We start from the raw sequence: 25,173 nt of genomic DNA, 5'->3' as shown, positions 1-25,173 counted from the left end.
TTGGGGCCAACAGCACTGTTTGCAAGCGAGACAAAAGCCCCTCAGAGGGAGAAGAGGGGAAGCGGAGAGCTTCACATGGTCCCAGCCAAGAGCAGGGATTGCTGCCTCCCTCCCTCTGCCCTACCCCTTATAGGCCCCAATTTTGGCTTGGTGGTGGTGGTGTGACCCCAGTATCCGCGAATCCCCCTCCCCACTCCCTCCTCATCCCCAAAATGGTCTCTTTCCTCTCCGAGCTAGAAATGTCTGAAAGAGTATAACAAGTCAAGGAATTTGGGATGAGTGATTTCTCATGCCACAACCTCTGTTGGCAGTGACGCCATTCCTCTGGCTTCTGTTGGGCTGATGGTCATTTGTCTGTGAGAGAAAATAGCTTTCCAACACATTTCCTAGATTAGAATGATGTAATAGTACTCTATACTGTAGGTTGTCAAATCCAGTGCTGCTGGGAGACAGGGGACCAACCAGTATGATGACAAGCCTAGAGGTATTCTCCTTCATCTGTTAAGTCAACTTTCAGTCTGAATGCAGTGATATCTGTTATTTCATAGATTGAGATTGTTTTAGATATTGTCATAAAGTTAACTAAATGTATGTAGGACTTCTTCGTCACGTATGAAAATGTTGATTCCGCTTTTATATCAATCTGATGGATATAGCGTTCTTGATATAGGGCTAGAATAAAAAATATATTACTATTCAGTACTTACTGACACATACAGTACCAACCAAAAGTTTGAACACACCTACTCATTCAAGGGTTTTTCTTTATTTTTATTATTTTCTACATTGTACAATAATAGTGAAGACATCAAAACAAATAACACGTGGATCATTTACTAACCCAAAAAGTGTTAATGTCATGACTTCCACTGAGGTCGGTCCCTCTCCTTGTTTGGACGGCGTTCGGCAGTCACCGACGTCACCGGTCTTCTAGCCATCGCCGATCCACATTTAGTTTTCCATTTGTTTTGTCTTGTTTTCCCGCACACCTGATTTGCATTCCCTCATTACTCATCTTGCATATAACCCTCTGTTTCCCCCCATGTCTGTGTGTGGAATTGTTATGTGTAAATGTATGTGTACTCCAGGCTGGTTTGCGCTGGGTTATTGTAAACCGTGTGTGTTTAGTTTTCTGAGTGCCGTGTTTTGTTCGCCTCAATAAAGGGCTCCGTTTGCTACCCATTTCTGCTCTCCTGCGCCTGACTTCCCTGCAGCCAGTTACTCACTCCTTTACAGTAAAATAAATCAAAATACATTTTATAGTTGCGATTCTTCAAAGTAGCCACCCTTTGCCTTGATGACAAATAAAGAAAAACCCTTGAATGAGTAGGTGTGTCAAAATGTTTGATTGGTACTGTACATGGCAACTATTATATAATATTTTATGTCACGTAAGCTAGGAGTGGTGGGTGCGGAGTCAGGCGCATAGAGCAGAGGTCACGCCAAAAACAACAGGCGAAAATAATGACCGACCCAAATGGGGACACCAAACCGTCCGGAAAATACCAAAACACAACCATCCACAAACAGAACAGAGAACAAGCCCGCACAAAAGCAGGTGGGCATACAAGGCTTCAATAGCCCTGAAACAACCCCCAAACAAGAAACAGGTGAAACCAATACAGACATAACCAGCAGAAAAAGAAAAGGGAATCGGTGGCAGCTAGTAGACCGGTGACGACAACCGCTGAGCGCCACCCGAACAGGAAGAGGACCCACCTTCGGTGGAAGTCGTGATAGTACGGGTCTGGCTCTGATGCCACGGTGCAAGGACCGGCTGGTAACCCAACACGCACTGGAAAGGCGACATGTTCGTGGAGGAGTGGCGGAGTGAGTTCTGAGCCACCTCCGCCCATGGGACATACCTCACCCAATCTCCTGGCCGGTCCTGGCAATACGACCGCAGAAACCAACCACATCCTGGTTCACTCTCTCCACCTGCCCATTACTCTCGGGGTGAAAACCCGAGGTTAGGCTGACCGAGACCCCCAGACGTTCCACAAACGCCCTCCAAACTCGGGATGTGAACTGGGGACCCCGATCAGAAACGATGTCCTCAGGCACCCCGTAGTGCCGGAAGACGTGGGTAAACAGGGCTTCCGCAGTCTGTAGGGCCTTTGGGAGACCGGGCAACCGGAGGAGACGGCAGGACTTAGAAAACCGATCCACAACGGGGGAAGGTCAGTGAGAATATCCACCGACAGATGAGACCACGGCCGTTGTGGAACGGGGAGGGGCTGTAACTTCCCTCTAGGCAAGTGTCTAGGAGCCTTACTCTGAGCGCACACAGAACAGGAGGAGACATAAAACCTCACGTCCTTTGCTAAAGTGGGCCACCAGTACTTCCCCCTAAGACCCCGCACTGTCCTCTTAATACCCGGATGACCCGAAGAGGGTAGCGTATGGGCCCACCGAATCAATTGGTCACGAACAGCAAGCGACACGTACTGAAGACCCGCTGGACACTGTGGGTGCGCAGGTTCCAACCGTAATGCCCGCTCGATGTCCGCGTCCATCTCCCATACTACCGTTGCCACCAGACATGAAGCTGGAAGGATGGGAGTAGAATCGATGGACCGCTCCTCGGTGTTATAGAGACGGGACAGCGCGTCGGCCTTAGTGTTAAATGAACCTGGTCTATAGGAGATGGTGAACCTAAATCTGGTGAAAAACATGGTCCACCTTGCCTGACGAGGATTCAGTCTCCTCGCCGCTCCTCGCTCCTCGCTCGATACTCCAGATTACGGTGGTCAGTCCAGATGAGGAAAGGGTGCTTGGCCCCCTCGAGCCAATGTCTCCACACCTTCAGAGCTTTTAACAGGGCTAACAACTTCCGGTCCCCCACGTCAGAGTTTCGCTCCGCCGGATCGAGCTTCTTCGAAAAGAAAGCGCAGGGGCGGAGCTTTGGTGGCGTGCCCGAGCGCTGTGAAAGCATGGCTCCTACCCCAGCCTCGGACGCATCCACCTCCACTATGAACGCCAAAGAGGGGTCCGGATGAGCCAATACGGGAGCATCGGTAAACAGCGCCTTCAGACGACTAAAAGCTCTGTCCGCCTCCGCTGACCACCATAAACGCGCCGGCCCCCCCTTCAGCAGTGAGCTAATGGGAGCCGCCACCTGGCCAAAACGTCGGATAATCCTCCGGTAGTAATTGGCAAACCCTAAAAATCGCTGCACCTCCTTTACCGTGGTCGGAGTCGGCCAATTACGCACGGCTGTCACTAGGTCACACTCCATCACCACCCTAGAGGTGGAAATGCGATAACCCAGGAAGGAAACGGCTCGTTTGGAGAACACACATTTCTCAGCCTTGACGTACAGGTCATGCTCCAGCAGTCGCCCAAGTACCTTGCGCACCAGAGACACATGCGCGGTGCGTGTGGCGGAATAGATCAGGATATCATCGATGTATACCACCACACCCTGCCCGTGCAGGTCCCTGAGGATCTTGTCTATGAAGGATTGAAAGATGGCTGGAGCATTCTTCAACCCATACGGCATGACGAGGTACTCATACTGGCCAGATGTGGTACAAAATAAGGTCTTGCACTCATCTCCCTCCCGGATACGCACCAAATTATACGCGCTCCTGAGGTCCAGTTTTGTGAAAAAGCGCGCTCCGTGAAATGATTCTACCACAGTAGCGATGAGAGGTAGCGGGTAACTAAACCCCACTGTGATGGAATTTAAACCTCTATAATCAATGCACGGACGCAGACCTCCCTCCTTCTTTTTCACAAAAAAGAAACTTGAGGAGACGGGTGACGTGGAGGGCCGTATGTACCCCTGTCCCAGAGATTCAGTCTCCATAGCAATTGTCTCCTCCTGTGACAACGGGTACACGTGACTTCTGGGAAGTGCTGCGTTTACCTGGAGGTTTATAGTGCAATCCCCTCGTCGATGAGGTGGTAATTGGGTTGCCCTCTTCTTACAGAAGGCGATAGCCAAATCGGCATGTTTTGAGGGAATGCGCACAGTGGAAACCTGGTCTGGACTCTCCACCGTCGTGGCACCGATGGAAACTCCTCTACACCTTCCAGAACACTCCTCTGACCACCCCTGGAGAGCCCCCTGTTTCCAAGAAATCCTAGGATTGTGACTAGCCAGCCAGGGAATCCCCAGCACCACTGGAAACGCAGGTGAATCAATAAGGAAGAGACTAATCCCTTCCCCATGATCCCCCTGCGTTACCATGTCCAGTGGAACCGTGACCTTCCTGACCAGCCCTGACCCTAATGGTCAGCTATCTAGGGAGAGCACGGGGAAGGGTTGATCTATCGGCACCAACGGAAACCCTAACCTAAGAACGAGTCAGCGATCCATAAAGTTCCCAGCTGCGCCTAAATCGACTAGAGCATTATGCTGGAGAGAGGGAGAAAACTCAGGGTAAGAGATTAGTAAAAACATGTGAACAACAGGGAGCTCTAGGTGAGTCTGGTGCTGACTCACCTGGGGTGACCGAGAAGTGCTCTGCCTGCCCTCTCGAATCCCAGGCGAGCTCCTCCAGCACCGATCGGCAGTGTGTCCTCTCCAACCACAACTGGTGCAGGAGGAGCCTCCTCCTCCGGTTCCCCTCAATGTGCCTCCCCCCCCTAACTCCATAGGTATTGGAGCGGGAGGGCTGGAAGGTGGAACTAACAGGACCCGTTCTGGACGCCCGCGGTTAGCTAGCAGGTTGTTTTCTATGAGCTCGTCGAGGGAGAGGGTGGCGTCCTGACAAGCTAGCTCCCTGCGTACATCCTCCCGGAGGCTACACCTGTAGTGCTCCATCAGGGCCCTGTTGTTCCACCCCGCTCCAGCGGCCAAGGTCCGAAACTCCAGCGCGAAGTCCTGCGCGCTCCTCTTCTCCTGCCGAAGGTGGAACAGCCGTTCACCCGCCGCTCGGCCCTCTGGTGGGTGGTCGAACATGGCCCGGAAAACGGCGGGTGAACTCTGGGTAGTGGTCCCTTGTGGAGTCTGAACTATTCCACACCGCCTTGGCCCACTCCAGGGCTCTGCCCGTCAGGCAGGAGACGAGGACACTCACGCTCTCCTCACCAGAGGGAGTCGGGTGAACGGTAGCCAGGTACAGCTCTAGCTGGAGCAAAAATCCCTTGCACCCAGCCGCCGTTCCATCATACTCCCTTGGGGGCGAGAGACGAAGAGCGCTAGATCCGGATGCCGCCGGAGGAATAGGTTGAGCAGGCGGAGGAGGAGCTGGAGGCGAGGTAGGGAGACCACTCCTCTCCCATCGGTCCATTCTCTCCATCATCTGGTCCATCGCTGAGCCGATTCGGTGGAGGATGGCCGTGTGATGGAGAACTCGCTCCTCCATAGATGGGAGAGGGGGTGCCGCAGCTCCTGCTGACTACATGCTATGGTGCGAGTGGTGGGTGCGGAGTCAGGCGCAGGGAGCAGAGGTTTCGGTAAAACGGTATTTATTTCGGTAAGTAAATGGTCATGCCAAAAACAACAGGCGAAAATAATGACCGACCCAAAACAGGACACCAAACCGTCCGGAAAATACAAAAACACAACCATCGACAAACAGAACAGAGAACAAGCCCGCACAAAAGCAGGCGGGCATAAAATGCTTAAATAGCCCTGAAACAACCCCCAAACAAGAAACAGGTGAAACCAATACAGACATAACCAACAGAAAAAGAAAAGGGAATCGGTGGCAGCTAGTAGACCGGTTATGCAGCTAGTAGACCGCCCGAACAGGAAGAGGAGCCACTTTCGGTGGAAGTCGTGACATTTTAGAAACATACTGACATATGGTATATACATAAATACATGATATATAGGAATAGGATTCCTGATCAGGAACCATGGTGATCCCTCTATGTTGTGTATTGACCCCGATATCCATGCATAAAGTTAACCCCTTCTGACCTCCACATTACCAGGAACCAGAGGTTTTCTGATGCAATATTTCACCCTGAACCAGTATTGGGGATGCTGGGTGAAGTATACAGTATATTGTCTGATGACATAGCTGAACACTGCTTCCCATTAACATCTCATCCTCTGACCATGATGACAACATAAAAAATTGTTTCCATCCATAAAGGGACAGGCTTACAGAAGCACTGACCATCCCGTGCCATAAACTAGCTCATCTCTCCAGCAGAATGTCTCTCAGACTCTTCCGCTGGCCCATCCAGAGGTTATGAAGCCCAGATTAGAGAGTGCTTCCTGGCTAGGACCATCCAGTAGGGAATGGATTGAGGAACCCCCTAAGGGATTTTCACTTTGAAACTAGGCTGTTGACTCCTCCCTCTAACCCTCTGTATGGTGTGTGTGAATCTGTGTGTTAGAATGTGCTTCCTTTGGACACTAGTCTGGTCCACTTCAATGGTAGTGACAGATATCAGGACTGACAGGGCAGCTCTGGTCAGTGTGGCTGGATGCTCTTTTCTTGCTGGATGCTAAAGAGAAGTTGCTGGCCTACTGTGAACTGTAGCTGAGTTTTTGGGAAGATCCAGTCATAGCCCTCAGGTTAATGTGCTGGGTGTTATATCTTCTGACATACCTATGACAGTGTCTGATGAAGCAGCAGGGATTGCACCTTGTCTTTCTATTGGCTGACTGGCTCCTTCTATAGAGCCTAGCCTGAGGCGGAAGATTATCTAACTTTGGTCAATGTACACAGCACTCACCTCGACCGCACCAGAGATAAAGTAAGTGCATTCCTGCAATACTCTGCTCATCTTTTTTAATCTCTGGCACAGTGATCCTATTGTTGATTGATGAAAGGGCATCTGTGGTCTGCTGGTGTCGTTGATGAGCAGAGAAAACCTGCGCTTTTGGAACAAGGAGAGGTTTGAACGTGTCTAGTGCATTTTCTACAAGTAGCTTATACTCACAAACAGGGTTATTGTCATAGCAGTTGATGCTAAGTGGAAAAAAAGTCAAGCCAAGAAACCCAGAGAAATCTTTTTGCATGGGAAGATCAGACCTGTGACGTAGTGTTTTAAATCATTATGCACAATGTGAAGGTACCGTCTGTGCCTAGAAAGAGACTATAGGCCTGAGGGTGTGTTCACATGACATTAGCCATAAAGTGATATGATCACAGATGGCATGTCTGGCCATGGTGATTTGAATTACATTTCATGACAGAGGAACTAAACAGAAACAGAAAATAGATGTTCAGGTATTAATGTCTACTATCCCCATGTCACCTCTCAGTTCTCACCTAGTGTGCATCAAGCCTTCGGTGGCCTAATGAGAAGTGCACCTACCTTTTGTGATATCAGGGAACCCAATGACCTTTCCATGATTAAGAATACATCAAATCAAATCAAGGTTTATTGGTTGCTTACACAGTTTATGTTTTAGCGGGTGCAGCAAAATGTTACTAGCTCCTAACAATGCAGTAAAATGTCAAACAAGTACACAAATAATTCAAATATAAAAGCAAGAATAATAATCAAGAACGTCGTGACGAATCCAATTAAAATCTCAAATAGCACTGTAACAGTAATCAAAATGAAATCAATACGTATGTACACTGGAATAATTTACACAAGATATACAAAGAATGATATGTACAGCCGTAGATATATTGGAGTGAGCTATGTCAAGAATCCAGTATATAAATAAATATGTAGTGTGTATAAACATTGTAGCTTGATACAAAGTACAGTAGTAACAATACAATAAGCTATGCTGTACTATGTAATACAGTACTAATGTATAGTATGTGTGACAATGCACACATATCGTATGTGGCATATACTGTCATATACTGAAATGGCATTTTCTTATCCTATCTGTTCCTATGATACAAACTTGAAGTTAGATGTTCCCAAAAATATGGATATGTGATATAAACGGGGTGTTTTCAGCTGAAAAATGAAATTGCCACCAATGCAGGAGAATGAAAATGTTATTAAACCTGACATCTCCAGGGTAAGATCATTGTCATGGCAATAGGGGTGATAGTGATGGGAGGGGTTCACTGCTATGTAGACATCCCCCATGTCCTAATGTATGTTACCTGAGGTCACAGGGAGTGGATCCATTGCCCTAGCTTAGTGACTGAAACTTTCATGTCACCTGGGCCAGCAGCCACGTGTTACTGTTCTGTAACTCAATTACTCTGACCCAGCTCAATATCTGGTTCATCTGACTATCCCATCAGACAGAGGAGGAGTGAACAATAGAGTAGGGATGAATGGGAGGTAGCAGGCAGGTAGCCTAGTGGTGAAGAGCGTTGGGCCAGTGACTGAAAGGTTGCTGGTTTGAATCCCCAAGCTGACTAGGTGCAAAAACTGTTGATGTGCCCTTGAGCAAGGCTCTGGATAGGAGTAGGAGTGTCTGCTGAATGATTAAAATGTAAATGTCTGAGAAAGGAACTGAGTTCCTGTAACTATTATTGTTGCTTGCTCTAATTTGCTAGTTATTCTGTTGAATCGGATGGCTCTTGTCTGGATGTATCTTGTATCGGCTAGTACTGTGACAGGAGAACTAATACCAGTGCCATTCATAGTTAATCATAATGTAACAAACCTCCCCACGTCCCCGTCGCCCTCGGTCTGACTATAATGAAAAGAGAGGAAAAAGGATTCAATTAACAGCATTCATGCAGTAGATCTCTCCATACTACAAATAGATTGTTTTGTATTACGTTTCCTTCTAATTGATATGGCTTGTCCTCCAACAACCCAAAGCAACAATAACAGCTGCGATGATAGTGTGATGATGACTGATGTGTGCCTGTGCATGGTGTTAACATGTCCTTTCTGCTTTTCACACGTACGAAATAGGAAGTGAATAAGTGGGAGTCTTCGCTCCGTCTGTGTGCCTAGGAACAGGCCAGCTGTTCTATCCTATAGCCAAGCCGTAGACACATCATTATAGAGGCTGAGATCCCCTTTCTTACATCTTCTCCTCAGCATGTGTGGTTGTGTGTGTATGTGTGTTTGCCTGTGTGTCCAATGAATGGTGTCCCATTGTGCAACACTGAACCTATAAGGTTGTTTAAAAAAATGTGTCAATACTTTGGCTTCTTCCCAAAACAATACACAGAACCTTAGCTACATTGCTCTGTAACTGTGTTCTGTCCGTCTTCCGCTCTACCACTGTAAAAAAGACTTAATGAGTGATGACTAGGTGGAAGTCTCTCAATTCCGTTTAGCCATTAGTGTCCATGAGGGTAAGGATGTGAGCAACAGTCTATTGAGGAGACTGGGACACCCTCTGTGTATTTGTGACTGTGGTACTGCTAACCCCAGGGGTGCGGTCAAAGTTCAGAATCACTGATTCAGTTTATTTCCTCTTCGTCCTTCTTTGTAATCTATTAACTGTCATGCTTCATGAATAGGGTCAATGGGCGCATGGTGACTAACATATTAAACAATCATCTCTGTGAGATAATTGACGGATGTTTTAAAAGTGAAATTCTAAAGATGTTTTTCAAACAAATTGCTGGGACAGTGGATTGTGAATGACATAATAGAGATGTATGAATTGAGAAACAAAGATGTGTCAGTCTCTCTAGTAAACCATTCCCTCTCCTTCCCGACATGTCATCGTCATCTCCCTTCACACTTGTGTGAGTGTTGTATGACAGCCACAGCTGTCTCTCCTCTCATTTCTCCAATTAACACAAATAGACTGTTGTTTAGACTGCTCTAATGAGCAAACACTTCAATTTGTAAAGCTACTTTAAAAGTCTCGTTGACGCCCAACATTTTTCCGGCACTGAGCAAATTTCAGGTCTGCTGAGCGTGAACTTGAACTTTGTGAAATACTTCCAGTGCGTTTACTGTGAACACTGAGGTCGTACCCACTTTAAGTTACAGTTTCAGAGAGTGGCTATTTGATCATAATGTAGGACTTCCAGAGTGACCTACCATCAGAAACAATGGAGAAAATGCATCCCATAACATTTTAACATGGAAATTGCTGTTGTATCATTCAGTCTACATTAGCATCCAGTGTGTGGTGTTCAATGCAGGCCTACATTCCATGAGACTTTTGAAGAAAACATGTAGGGCTCGACATTAACCTGGTTATCCACTTGTGCTTCAGACAAGGAGGTGACAGAAAATGTTGTGTTGTTTGATGCAAGAAACCACTTCAGAAAATAAAATGCATTATTGTTCCCATACCATTATTACAGACAGATAATTACTGGTCAAAAGCCCCATTTCAGTTCCTGTAGACCAGCCATATTGAGTGGAACCTCCGGACATACGATAATGGAGAAATGGAGAAAATAAGAGGTAGAGAGGTAGAAGGAGAGAGGAGAAGGGGGTGGAGTGGAGAAGGAATATGTGAGAAAAAGAAAGGAAGAGAGATACATTGTCCAAATAAGTTCAAACTGTCAGTCAGTTTGTCTGTTACTCTTGTACCATTCCCCATCATCTCCAATAGGCCTTGTTATAGACTGTCTCCTCCACCTCTCTATATCCCCTCTTCCCCTTCCTCCCTCCATCGCTCTCTCTTCCTCTACTTCTCTCAGTGAAGGCTCAGAGGGGGACCGTGGCTCACCCCTAGGGGAACCTGTGTTGTCCTCTGGGCTGCTGGAGACTTCCGCTGAAATCAGTTCATGGTTAAAGTACCCCTCCCATTACCTCAGCGGGGACCATGCTGGAGAGATTGTTCTCAAGTTGGTGTTTCCCTGGCTGATTTTGGTTGTGTCTTAGAGTATTTGTGTGCATTTGACTGGTTGATTTTTAGGATACATTTTCTTCACACTGAAAGTAGGGGTTCATTTCGTAGCGCTTTAGAGACTATTGAAGCAGAGTGAAGGGTGATCCCGTCATCAAGAGTGACGAAATAAAACCGTCATTGCTTATATGATGTTTGTATACAGAGCATTTGATTTTATGACATGGCCAATTTATCGCTGTAAAAATAGGGTTGCATGTACAGTAGGTGGTAAACTGGACCAATCGATAGGCAGATTATTCAACCCTGAACGTCCAAAACAAAGCCTCAGTTGGATTGGGGATTGTTAATCTATTTTACTGTAAAGACCCAATCTAACCTCCTTCTTCACACTCACAATATGAGGACAGTCACAAGGACATGCGTTATGATCATATAATGTACATCTATAGTTTCGCCAGACATGTGACTACTGTATCAAACTGGGGCCTGTCAAATGCAGATTATGCATGTTTAAATAACTTTTTCTCTCTCTCTGGCTCCCTTTTTCTCTCTCTGTCTCCCTCTTTCTGTCTCTGTCTCCCTCTTTATCTCTCTCTATCTCCCTCTTTCTCTCTGATACAGTGCCAGCATCATGCCTAAGCAAGTGGAGGTGAGGATGCACGAAAGTCACCTGGAGCCCATCGAGGCCAGGCCCAGGAACAAGTGTATCAGCTGCTTCTCTTCTCTTTTCAAGAACCTGCTGCTCACGCTCACTGTACTCGGTCAGTACAATCATCAGCTGTTTAACCAAGCACAATATCACAATCTCTCTCTCTCTCTCTCTCTCGCTCTCTCTCTTTCCCCTCGCGGCTCCCATAGCGGCATTGATCATTATCGATCATAGAGAGGGTTAGAGATGTAGGATGCTCCATGCACAGGAAAACAAGTGCCCTCCTCATCCAGCAGGTGTACAGCATTAGCAGGGTGAGGTTACATTTCTGAAGCTGTGCTTGAATCTAAAACAGCTTACAGCTATCAGTGAGCTTAAAAGGTTTGAATTGCAGACTGTGTTGTGAAACAGCCTCCCAGGGCCTGTGATATTTGGCAGGGATCTAGCAGCAGAGAAAGTGCTGCCTACTAGGGGGGTAGTTTGGGGTCTGGGCCTAGTTTTGTCTGGCCTGAGCAGGACAGAGGGAGACAGAGCCAGGGACAGGAACAGAGACTGACCACAGGGCCAGTGTGCAGACAAGGCTACAGGGGGCACGAGCACTCAGATGCCAGCTCTCTCTCTGGAGAATAGAGAGAGGAGGGGTTGGGGGTGGAAGGACATGGTTGGAGAGGTTGGGGTGTTGGGGGATCGGGGTCTAGTTTTCTGTTTAGGATACACTACCGTTGAAAAGTTTGGGGTCACTAGAAATGTCCTTGTTTTGGAAAGAAAATAATTTTTCCCCTATTAAAATAACATCAAATTGATCAGAAATACAGTGTAGACATTGTTAATGTTGTAAATGACTGTTGTAACTGGAAACGGCATATTTTGTATGGAATATCTAAATATATGTACAGAGGCCCATTATCAGCAAACATCACTCCTGTGTTCCAATGGCACATTGTGTTAGCTAATCCAAATTGTATCATTTTAAAAGGCTAATCGATCATTAGAAAACCCTTTTGCAATTATGTTAGCACTGCTGAAAACTATTGTCCTGATTCAAGAAGCAAAAAAACTGGCCTTCTTTAGACTAGTTGAGTATCTGGAGCATCAGCATTTGTGGGTTCGATTACAGGCTCAAAATGGCCCGAAACAAAGATCTGTGGCCAGCACAGTCACCGGATCTCAACCCTATTGAGCTGTTGTGGGAGCAGCTTGAGCGTATGGTACGTAAGAAGTGCCCATCAAGCCAATCCAACTTGTGGGAGGTGCTTCAGATTACCTCAACAAATTGACAACTAGAATGCCAAAGGTCTGCAAGGCTGAAATTGCTGCAAATGGAGAATTCTTTGACAAAAGCAAAGTTTGAAGGACACAAATATTATTTCAATTAAAAATCTTAGATTTTGGGGCTTCACCATGTTTCATTGAAATGTACAGCTGTGTGTCATCCGCATAGCAGTGAAAGTTAATATTATGTTTTCGAATGACATCCCCAAGAGGTAAACTATATAGTGAAAACAGTAGTGGTCCTAAAACGTAACCTTGAGGAACACCAAAATGTACAGTTGATTTGTCAGAGGACAAACCATTCACAGAGACAAACTGATATCTTTTCGACAGATAAGATCAAAACCAGGCCAGAACTTGTCCGTGTAGACCAATTTGGGTTTCCAATCTCTCCAAAAGAATGTGGTGATCGATGGTATCAAGGGCAGCACTAAGGTCTAGGAGCACGAGGACAGATACAGAGCCTCAGTCTGACGCCATTAAAGGTCATTTACCACCTTCACAAGTGCAGTCTCAGTGCTATGATGGGGTCTAAAACCAGACTGAAGCATTTCGTATACATCTTGCTTTCCCTGCTCTATGTTTGTTATGAACACTGTGGCACAGGACCTCCTCGCCACTGCTCTCTCTCTCTCTGAATTGCACTGTTTCTGGTCTCTCTTTAGCATTGGTTCCCCTCTCGTCTTATGGTGTTTCTCTCATTCCCAGACACAGCATTTTTTCACACCACTTCATAGAAACTCTCTTCCCCCTCTCATTCTCCAGGTGTGATTCTGGGGGCTGTGTCTGGGATGCTGCTTCGTTATGCCTCTCCCATCCACCCAGACATTGTCATGGTGATTGCGTTTCCTGGAGACATCCTGATGAGGATGCTGAAGATGTTGATCCTGCCTCTCATCATCTCCAGCTTAATCACAGGTACAGTATGGTAGAGTCATGGGTTCAACAGAAGAGAGAGAACTGCTGTTTCTCCTAATATATACAGTAACTATAGACCGATATTTTAATGCCGATATAAAACATTTCGTTTTTTTAAATACAGTTTATTCAGTTTATTATTTATTAATTGCCACAGTATCAATCATCGTCTTTCACTATTAGCACTTCAAAAGTAACTTAGTACACTTATTTCACACTTCTATATCAACACATATTAGATACAATAGAGGAGAAATGCAAGGCTTAAAAATGCTTGTTTTGGCTGCAGGTCTGGCTGGTCTAGATGCCAAGTCTAGCGGTCGCCTGGGCACCAGGGCAATGGTTTACTACATGTCCACCACAGTGATTGCTGCAGTGCTGGGAGTCATCCTAGTGCTGGTCATACACCCTGGAAACCCCAAGATGAAGGAGCAGCTGGGAGATGGCCAAAAGCACGATGATGTGTCCAGCCTGGATGCCTTCTTTGACCTCATCAGGAACCTGTTCCCTGAGAACCTGGTGCAGGCCTGCTTCCAGCAGGTACAGTACACTAAATCACCCAGAAATATTTAACCAGGCGAGTCAATAATGGCCTGGGTGAGGCACTCCCAGAACGATTCAGTTTTATGAAGAACACATTTACCAAAAGTTAAGATGGATTGAGATGTAAGATATTAAAGACTTTTCTGTCTTCCCTTGTCCAACCTCAGATCCAAACAGTCACTAAGAAGGTGGAGAAGGTGATTGAGGAAGACATCAATGCCACCACCACCTTGGAAGGCCTCCTGTCCAACGCCACCAAGGAGCCTGAGTTCATCATCAAGAAGTCCCTCCAGTTCAAGAGTGGCATGAACGTGTTAGGTATGGCGGCTTCTCTTTTGGACCAGGTCGCAATTGTTTCTACAACCGCCCAACTGAAAGAAACAGCACTTTTAAATTGTCTTTACTTCTTTGTCTGAGAATAAACCAGTGCATCGCATCATATCACACCTCAACGGAGCCCTGGGTGCAGCTCATTCTGCCTCACTAACTGTATCATATTTTTATTCATCGTCCTAAAAATAGTTTCTCCATTCACTATGATCCTCTCTCTCCATATGTCTCTGAGCCCATTTACTATGCTCATTAACAGCTGTGATTCTCTCTCGTGATTGTGTGATGCAGGAGTGATTGGCTTCTTCATTGCCTTCGGCATCTGCATGGGGAAGATGGGAGAGAGGGCCAAGCTCATGCTGGAGTTCTTCAACATCCTCAACGAGATTGTTATGAACCTGGTTATCATGATCATGTGGTAAGAGATATTTAGCCTTTCAAGCACATTCTGTCTGGACTTATGCTAGTCATAGACATGTGCGTCTACTTTATGAGTGTTTGTACATCTACATTTGATAATCTGGCATATATTGTAGACGTTGACTGAGATGGATACATCTTTCTCATCAGAATGTATACATTATTAAACCTCTCCTCTGCCCCTAGGTACTCTCCCTTCGGTATCTGCTGCCTGATCTGTGGTAAGATCATCTCCATTGATGATCTGGAGGTGGTTGCTAGGCAGCTGGGGATGTACATGGTGACCGTGATCGTGGGCTTGATCATCCACGGAGCCATCTTCCTGCCTGCCATCTACTTTGCCATTGTCAGGAAAAACCCCTACACCTTCTTCATGGGCATCTTCCAGGCCTGGATCACTGCCTTGGGGACAGCCTCCAGGCAAGGGCCACAGACATGGATGCCTCACTATTTACGCTATCTAACTGCTGTCACTGTACATTTACAGATAACCTTATATAGAAAAGTATAACATCTGTCAAATCTTTCATATCGGTGCTGAATGTTGTGGAATATACTGTACGCAACAGCATTACTCTCTCCTACTGTTCCTGTGTTTGTCTCTGTCAGTGCTGGTACACTGCCTGTCACCTTCCGTTGCCTGGAGGAAAACTTGGGCATCGATAAGAGAGTCACCCGTTTCGTGCTCCCTGTCGGCGCCACCATCAACATGGACGGAACCGCCCTCTACGAGGCCGTGGCAGCCATCTTTATCGCCCAGATGAACAACATCTACCTGGATGCTGGTCAGATCGTCACTGTCAGGTAGGGACTGCTATAGAACATATTTTCTGATCAGGGTGGGAGTTTCACTGCCTACCTTCTTAATGTAAGTAATGACATAAGCATGACATTACATTTAGGGAACACTATTATTCAAAGACACGTACAGTTAGCATACATAGTTATGTGTTAATGGATCATGCAGGAATTGAGCACACAATCTGTGATGCCAGTCCCAATATTCTAAGTCACTATATTATTATTATAGTCACACCATCTCAGTCTGAACGTGTTTCATGAAGTAGCTGTACCCATTAGCTCTTTAATTAAGACAGTCATTGGCCTTTGGACTTTTAAACTTAATCTGTAGAGCACATTTAACCATGAAGTTGTTTCTCTCTTGCCTCTCTTTCTCCCCATGCAGTCTGACAGCTACCCTGGCCAGTGTTGGTGCGGCCAGTATTCCCAGTGCTGGACTGGTGACTATGCTTCTGATCCTCACTGCAGTGGGCCTGCCAACTCAGGACATCAGTCTGCTGGTTGCTGTTGACTGGCTCCTGTAAGTTGATCTGCATTGCTTGTGACTCAGAACCAAGTGCATGTAGTCATATGCATTAAAAGTAAAAATGAGCTTATTGTATACACTGAGTACTGTATACAAAACATTAAGGACATCTGCTCTTTCTATGACATAGACTGACCAGGTGTATCCAGGCGAAAGTTATGATCACTTATTGATGTCACTTGTTAAATCCTCTTCAATCAGTGTAGATGAAGGGGAGGAGACAGGTTAAAGAATGATTTTTAAGTCTTGAGACAATTAAGACATGGATTGTGTATGTGTGCCATTCAGAGGGTGAATGAGCAAGACACAATATTTAAGTGCCTTTGAACGAGGTATGGTAGTGGGTGCCAGACACACCAGTTTGTGTCAAGAACTGCAATGCTGCTGGGTTTTTCACAGTTTCCCATGTGTATCAAGAATGTTCCACTACCCAAAGGACATGCAGCCAACTTGACACAACTGTGGGAAGCATTGGAGTCAACATGGGCCAGAATCCCTGTGGAATGCTTTCGACACCTTGAAGAGTCCATTCCCCAACAAATGTATGCTGTTCTGAGGGCGGGGGGGGGGTTGGAGGAAGGAGGGGGAGCAACTCAATACTAGGAAGGTGTCCTTAATGTTTGGTACAGTCAGTGTATGTACACCATGCTTTCAATGATTGTTATTTAAATTTGTTCTACCCCTATCCAAACCATTTTGTTTTTATCTCCACACAACACTGGTGTATTCCCAACCATTCCTTTTTCCTATCCCAGGGACCGGTTCCGTACCTCGGTGAATGTGGTGGGAGACTCGTATGGCGCGGGTATCGTGTACCACCTGTCCAAGGCTGAGCTGGATGAGCTGGACGCTACACATGGCAAGTCGGGCGACATCGAGATGATGAACAAGACCTCGTCCTACTATGATGACCTCAAGAACCACCACGAAAACAACTCCAACCAGTGCGTCCAGTATGCCGCTCACAATTCAGTCGTAGTAGATGAGTGCAAGGTACAATTCACGCTTACGCACATAGATACTTGTATATAGACGCCTAACATGCTGCATGCTCGAACTGCACCTTTTCTGTTCTCTCTTTCGTTTTTCATGTTTGTCTGATGCCACTGTAAATACACACAGCGTTATTTTAAGAAGAAAATCTGATAAAGACCAAAAAATACACATGCTGTATATATTTCAGTGTGCATTCGCTTGGTAGCAGCTTTGTGTCATTTTTAAGACTAAGAATACATTCCAAACTTGCAGAAGGTATTTCTGTTCATGTAAATACCACAAACACCTCTTGTGAAAAATTGCAAGACAGAAAAAAGGCAACCCACAAAGTGAGACAGCATCACTCACAAGTACAAGTGCAAATCCAAATCCGTGTGCTAACCAAAACAGAACAAATGTAAATGCTTTTTTCATAATGTCAATGAAAAGCAGTGCAATCTTAGCTCTGCCCTAATGCACAATCTGAGCTCTGCCCCAACTCCCCCACTCTCCTCCCAGCCTTGTTCCTTCCCTTTCAACCTGCTGGGGTTGGATCTGAGAGAGAGGAAAAGCCATCTAAGCTAGGACCTCAGGAAATTACGTGATGAGCCCCAGCAAACCTCCACCCCCCTTCACTACACATGCAGGTTTCACCCCCACATCTCTGGCCCCAAATCCCTTGTCAAATGATGGGGCTTAAGGTCTTTCCCTGGGCTGCTTCAGAGGCTGTGCTGGATTACTCCTGCTGCTTCGGGGCATCATTTATCAATTTGTGATCAAATTAGCTTTTGTGAGGTTTATGAGAAAGATGCTGTAGCGGCGCATTCTCTTCATACTCTGTCATATCCCTTAAAATGACTTCAAGTCCTCTGTCTAAATGTGTCATTTTAAAGAGAATGTAATTTGTGTTGGGATATAAATATTCAGAGAATGCGATATAGTCCTTCATTAGCATTGCATATATTGACTGAGCCCTGGCACCCTCCAGACTGGGACTGAGTGATTCTCAGTCTTTAGAGTTGAGATGCTTTTGCATTTACACACTAGCTATTCTTGCTCGTTGTGAGAAATCTGTCTTGCAAAATTGGAAGATGCAAAGTAGCTCATGCAGAATCTGAAACAGTAACACTTTGAATCCACTGTTTGAATAGATCAAGGAAAGTGTTGGCTGCTATTATAATGTGGAGGAATTTGGGCTGCTTGTTTTCTAGTGCAGCAGGCCCTACTATCAAAGGGCCTACTGATGAACCCATTCATTTATTACAGGATCAAGGGTGTTGCTTAGCAACACTGAGGCCCTTGCACTCCAATGGTCAGACCAAGACAATATATTCTGACATTTTTGTATCCATCCATTAAACTAGCGAAGCATGGCACAAAGGCTGTTTTCTTCCAATGTTTTCCCTCTTTATTTTCTTGTATGTCTTGGCTGTATATAAATTACCTCAAATAACTGTTCTAACATTTATCCAAAGACGCAAACCATTGTAGAACGCTTTGCAAAATAATATGTACAGACTAAAACATAACATTGCACTCATTTTGTTGTATTTTGTACCTTTTTTTTTTTTTTTTATCTTTTCGTTGTATTTAAGAAATGTTATATATGTCACTGCATGCCAAAGTTGTGATTATATGTTGATTGTTCTCAGGTCAGTAGAAAGGGTTGGTGCTCGTTAAGACTTCCGTGCTTCCATCAGCATGATCCTCAGTGGTTGTCCAGGGCTTCCTGATACCTTCAGAATACACCTGTCTTCTATATTATCTTAAATGTTATCATTGGAGTACAGAACCTATTTTTTCTTATGATAGTTTCTTTTTTTAAATAAAACCATTGCAAATGATATACCATTTAAAGTAAAAGGCTTTAAGTATATACTGCATGTGCAATTAAATGCAAACCAAAAGATCATAGTTGGTTTACAGTTCTTCTGGTGTCTGTGCTCAAAAGCATTAAGTCCAGATCATGAAGCATGCACTGTGCCTGTTCACACAAATGTGTGAACCTGCTGTTTAGATCTCCATGGTGATTGCTTTCAGGTAACCTTGGCCACTAACGGCTCTACTGCTGCGGCAGCCGTGGCGGAGCGCACACTTGTTGAGGAGGAACCCCGGAAACGTGAATAAAGCCAGCACACAGATCCCCAGCTCCACAGGCTTTCCTATCTGGTGAAAAAATGAGTGAACGAAAAAAAAGAGTCATGCGAACAGAACTACTAATTGTTTTTCTTATGTAGCTTTATTTTGCATTTTTATTAGTCCCTTTACAGTGTTTCTAACCATCTATCTGACTGACTGAGATGAATAATACTAATTAACTTATCAGTGAAACGATAACAGAGGCATGTTTTACCTGTTAGAACACTAATGTGTGCATCATAGCAAACACTTGAACAACGGACATCAAGGCTTGGGAGGGAGGGTGGGAAGAGAAAAACAAACTGTTACTTAAATAATTCCTAGAATTGTTTTTATGAGAGCATTGCATTCAAAACAGGGGGGAGGGTCAGTGTGTGGGGGAGTAACACTGGAACAACAGTCCTTCAGAGTGTGATGGTAGCTGTGAGTTTGACACTGGCAATCTGGCAGTCTGGCAGTCTGGCAGTCTAACAACAGACGGAGTGTGGGACATAAGAGTTTGAATCATGCTAAACATAAGGTATGCCTGTATCAAACTCCACATTATATTTTTTAGAAGCGTGTCATTACTATTACCAATGATACCACAGTAGACAGCTGTTATTTGACCCCTGGCCCCTTTTACCTTACAAGATAAACTTTTACCTATACCTGACAGAGCCCCTGTAACCTATCTGAGTGTCTTTGCTACCTGCTATTACCCACAATCCCATGGAGGAACCACGTTGGTGATAATGTAGAATGTAGAGATAAGGCAGGGTCTGCAGACTGAGCCTTACTCCACAAGCACACGTTCTCTGAAAAGCACAAAATACAAAAGAAACATGGAACCTCTCCTCCCTATTTTATTGTTATACATTTTGTTGACTACTGTAAGGGAGAGGGACTTTTTCAATGTCGCCTCTAGTGTGAGATTATATACTGTATCTGTGTGATTTGTGTGTGTGTGTGATTCGTGTGTGTGTGTGTGTGTGTGTGTGTGTGTGTGTGTGTGTGTGTGTGTGTGTGTGTGTGTGTGTGTGTGTGTGTGTGTGTGTGTGTGTGTGTGTGTGTGTGTGTGTGTGTGTGTGGGGGGGGGGGGGGGGTGTATGGGATGGGAGTGAGAACATGACATATCTCCCCATGACTAATAAGGACCAAACAGGCATATGATAAATCAAGCCAGAAGCCTTTGAAACGCCTCCATGACTTCACTGACAGTCATTGATATCGTCTTTTGGGGTTTCTTACTCTGCACACAATCCATTTGTAGCTAACTCCAGGTAGAAAGTGTCTCATCACTCATTTAAACTTCCAAATTAGTTACTAAGAAATTGATAAAGCTCTCTGCCCCGCAATTACTGCAACACATGAAAATCAAAAGTAAAGTTAAAATGTGTCCACAAATACAAATATATCAATATCTTCAGTTCAGGGCTGTATTTCATATTAAGTACTAGGAAGTATTTATTATACCCCTCCCAGATATTCGGAAGCTATCAATTTCATGATGTGAGGCCAACAAAAATGAGAACCAAGAGTTTTTGGGAAGGATCTCGAAATATATCTAGAACCATAATTTGTATGAAAATATAAAGCACAAATGAAGTTGTTTTAATAAAACAGAATACAAAAACAGAATATACATTGAATACTGAGTCCATATAGCACAATTGCAGCTTTGAGTATAAACTAGTTCTGTCTGATTTTTGTATCCCTTTTTGACACTGATCTCTTTTCACATTCATCATTCATAATTTGAGGAACCCGATAAGGGAAACTATACTCAGGCTTTAGCATGAACTCCTTGGAATTGAGAGAGACACTTTCACAAAGTCCTCAACACGTTTAGCTGCTCATGAAAGAAAATAGGCCATTGACAATTGCCTTGTATAGCACAAGTTGGATATGAATGCTTGACTTTGAACACGTTGACTGTTTACCACCTTGACATTTTTTAAAGAGATGTTTTGTATACTTACACCTATATGACAGAGATAAAGTTTCCCTTTACAACTATTCATAAGTAAGCTACTTTTATTAAGGGATTCTTGTTAGGAACAGCACACAGAAACTTGCCAAATTTTCCAACATTAACATTCCAGTGACTCAAACTTTCTTGGGTTCCCTTTTTGGATGAAAGCACAAACACACATATTTTATCAAAGATGGTGCAGAACAACCACAGAGTTTAAATAAAAGTGCAAGTTTCAACAGGTTGATAACTCCCTGCACAACTAGTGGCCAGGTGGAGTTATTACATCATAACAATTTTTTTCCAGACCCTTAGAGGGGTCTCCTTAGTGATTAAACAACTCTAACCTCTTACCACAGATGCTGACGACTGTTCTTAGAAACCGTGTATGCTGCAGCTATATGTATCATTGGTCTCATATGGTTACTACTGTAGAGCAGTCATCTGGATGCCTGAAATGTTTACTGCAGGCTTCCCAACTATTAGGTAGGAGAATTCTATCCCCCTAATGGAACATAAATGTCTAAAAAGTGAAACACACACAAAGTTAGATCACCGGCTGCTAATATTTAATGCGCATATGTGATTGTATGAGAGACGTTTTGTGCAGGTGAGGCGTTCTGCAGGTGTGGATGTAATTTCTTTATCCGTGTCGTGTCCTGCTCTCTTGTCCTGTTTTGATCATTTTGCTCAATGACAACCTTGCCTTGAAGATGTTAACTCTAAACTGTGCAGTCAGTTTGACCGTCATGACAATGCTGATTAAAGTAACACTAGAACAATGAACACTCACGTTCATAGTGCAGTACACAGTCCCTTAGTTACCTTAAACACTTTCTCAGTAAGAAGATCTACGCCACGTTGCTTTTAAGCTTGTATAACTGCCATCACACACAGACACACAGATGCAAATACACACACTCACGCATGCACACTCGCACACACACGCATACACACACACACACTTACACACTTAAACCTGGAAGGTCACCACACACATTCTTACATGCAATGAGTGAGCTAAAGAGCACAGCATTGAAACCCCCGATGGCCCTAGGGCCTAACCTTTGACCTTGTGACCTTCAGTAACAAGTCCTCCAGTAGGGAGCGGATGCAGACCAGTATGTCATCAATGGGGATTGAGTGTTGGACCACTATTACGTTCAAACTCACTGTTTGCATGAAGTAAAAAATGAGTATAATTTTTTTACACCACTATCTTAAAAGCATGATATTGAGGTGCCTCCTTGCACTTTGTGTATATATTGTAGGCAACAGATATTTTTTTTGTTTGTTTTATTTGGGGGGGGGGGGTGTTGACATGGTATGTAGAAATAGAAATGAATTGCTGTGACATTTTTTGTAATCCTCTAGAAAAATATAATCTATGTTCTGAATAAAAATAGATTAGTCAAAATGTATAGAAAATAATGTGCAAGAATTTTTATTTTATTTTTTACATTTAATAGCTGTTAACTAGTTGTCTCACTTAGCTGTCACACACCAATATATAAATATATTGTTTTGTATCTAATGTAAGCGTTTTGAATGTTTGTTCCATGGAGATATGTTGCGTGCATTCCTTTTCACTGTACATAAATATATATATATATAATTACTCTGTTCAATGGCACTGCAGAACGTTCCAGAGGTTACAATGATTTTGAAGCAAACATGTTGAACTGGCAAGACAAAGCGAAAGAGGAAGGAAAGTATCTGATTTAAGAAGGGAGTGCATATGGGGTGGTGGGCTCTTTCTAATTTGGTGAGATGTGGATGTTATCATGACTAGGTTTGCAGAAGAAGAGAAACATCAAATTGACCCTGTACGTACTATTAACGAATGAAACAAGCACAGCCGAGCTGTTCGTTACTTCAATATGACTGAAATAGCAAATCTGATCAGAATGTCAGGTGCAGTACCAAGACTTTCTACCAGAGAACACCAACACACTGTTAGTGTCCACCATCTTGTCTTGTGCAGTATGTACTATGCTGTGGTAATTACAAGACATGGATATCTACACCAAACAGTAAAGGTTCATGTTTAGATTCTGCCTAAGAGTTCAACTGTAACAGTAGTGAGCCCAAGTGTCATATCCACGCACTAGCCTCTGTCGAACCAGCACTTTCAAACCACCAGCACCATTTCAATAAACCCTCCAGACACATATTGATCAATTTGCCTTTTTGCTTTTCCTAATTGTCATCACAATTGTCTGCACGCACGAACAAATCCAATATATTAAGTAAACGATGTCAAAATGGAAATTGATTGGCACAGTATTTCTAAGAGTAGCCAGTAGATCTTTATATCTATAAGTCTGTATTCTACAGAAGTCTCTGTCTTTCTGATAGGATCATCCTGAGTATCCTGATAACCTATCTATTTGAAAAGTTGTTGTTGTAATGTTGATGTAAAGGGAGAGCTTACGTGGGGGGGAGATAGAATATTAAAAAATAAATGCAAAACATATATGAATTATTTTCTTTACCAGCTCTGTGGTATTAAAGTATGTTCATATCAATAAGTGTTGTACCTTTGGTGTACATATGATTATGATAACTAATAAATGTTGATTCATAACTAAACGCGGACTGTCCTTTTTTATTTTTTGATGAACACAACTTACAAGACTGAGACCAAAATGGAATTTTGTCCTGTTGTCACGCCCTGGCCTTATTATTCTTTGTTTTCTTTATTATTTTAGTTAGGTCAGGGTGTGACATGGGGAATGTTTATGTTTTGTTGTTTTGGGTGTTTATTTGGTAAAGGGGTTAATGGGTGTAGTATATGGTTTTGTGTTGAGTGTAGATGTTTAGCATTGTCTATGGTGGTTAGTTATCTAGGAGAGTCTATGGTTGCCTGAATGGGTTCCCAATCAGAGACAACCGAAATCAGCTGTCTCTAATTGGGAACCCATTCAGGCAACCATAGACTCTCCTAGATAACTAACCACCATAGACAATGCTAAACATCTACACTCAACACAAAACCATATACTACACCCATTAACCCCTTTACCAAATAAACACCCAAAACAACAAAACATAAACATTCCCCATGTCACACCCTGACCTAACTAAAATAATAAAGAAAACAAAGAATAATAAGGCCAGGGCGTGACACCTGTATAATTGCTACCTTTATACATTCTCCCAACTATAAAGTCCTGACTTTTCATGGCATACTGTACTGTACTCTGAGGGTTGACTGTCAGTTGATTGACACGCGCGCACACACACACACACACACACACACACACACACACACACACACACACACACACACACACACACACACACACACACACACACACACACACACACACACACACACACACACACACACACACACACACACACACACAAATCTTTTACTGACAAGTTATGAATAATTCACTGCAGCCTTTTGCTCTGGCTCTACTGGACCCCTGTCTCTGTGGTGCTTCTCCAATTAAAGCTCAGTAATTATGAGTGTCCTTCCCCCACATCTCCATTGAGATAGAGCTCGAGACATAGACAGATTAATATAGAGAAATAGATTGATACCGGTACAAAACTTAACAAAAGCGTAACAAAGGTGATGAATTATTATTGTATTGATGAAAATGAATAAGTAGTATGGACACATTTCCTTAATTTACTGTATTGCTCTGCATTTCTAGCATTAAAGACAAGCCAAACATACGAACTGGAGGACAAACAGAAAACTCTATACACAGGAGTAACAATATCAATTGAATGATAGGTGAGCACACTTGGTGTAAACTGATTGACACTTCTCCATAATTCAATACACCTGCCACACACCTAAACCAGGTTAAAGTTTAAACCTAAAACCACAGTGCAAACAACAGAAGACAAACCACCATCATGACACACATAATACTTACATTTTAAAGCAGGTGATGCATAAAGAAAATCTCTACAGAGAGAAAATCCCTGCTGTTTTGTATTTATAATTTTTTTTCACTTTTATTTAACCGTACACTATTTGGATCTATTCGTCTGCCTGTTGTAACCGCCTCTGAGCCAGT

At 44.0% G+C, this 25,173-nt stretch overlaps 1 protein-coding gene across 3 annotated transcripts in view; it reads left to right on the top strand.

The window, feature by feature from the left end:
- Positions 1-23,725, top strand: part of LOC129866916 (excitatory amino acid transporter 2-like) — a 43,230-nt gene extending 19,505 nt beyond the window's left edge. The window contains exons 1-11 of one of the 3 annotated variants that reach the window (XM_055939944.1): positions 6,321-6,663; positions 11,228-11,367; positions 13,293-13,445; positions 13,735-13,985; positions 14,156-14,306; positions 14,610-14,736; positions 14,925-15,158; positions 15,348-15,542; positions 15,925-16,059; positions 16,821-17,058; positions 19,081-23,725. In XM_055939944.1, coding sequence (XP_055795919.1) covers positions 6,626-6,663; positions 11,228-11,367; positions 13,293-13,445; positions 13,735-13,985; positions 14,156-14,306; positions 14,610-14,736; positions 14,925-15,158; positions 15,348-15,542; positions 15,925-16,059; positions 16,821-17,058; positions 19,081-19,167 — 1,749 coding nt within the window. In that variant the 5' untranslated portion in view covers positions 6,321-6,625 and the 3' untranslated portion in view covers positions 19,168-23,725. Of the gene's footprint in view, positions 1-6,320; positions 6,664-11,227; positions 11,368-13,292; positions 13,446-13,734; positions 13,986-14,155; positions 14,307-14,609; positions 14,737-14,924; positions 15,159-15,347; positions 15,543-15,924; positions 16,060-16,820; positions 17,059-19,080 lie in introns of those variants that run through there. The other 2 variants (XM_055939946.1, XM_055939945.1) reach the window with 2 other exon arrangements.
- Positions 23,726-25,173: the final 1,448 nt, after the last annotated feature.

This window comes from Salvelinus fontinalis, chromosome 12 (genome assembly GCF_029448725.1).
Source record: "Salvelinus fontinalis isolate EN_2023a chromosome 12, ASM2944872v1, whole genome shotgun sequence".
Classification (NCBI taxonomy): domain Eukaryota; kingdom Metazoa; phylum Chordata; class Actinopteri; order Salmoniformes; family Salmonidae; genus Salvelinus; species Salvelinus fontinalis.
This window is presented reverse-complemented; position numbering and strand designations above follow the sequence as displayed.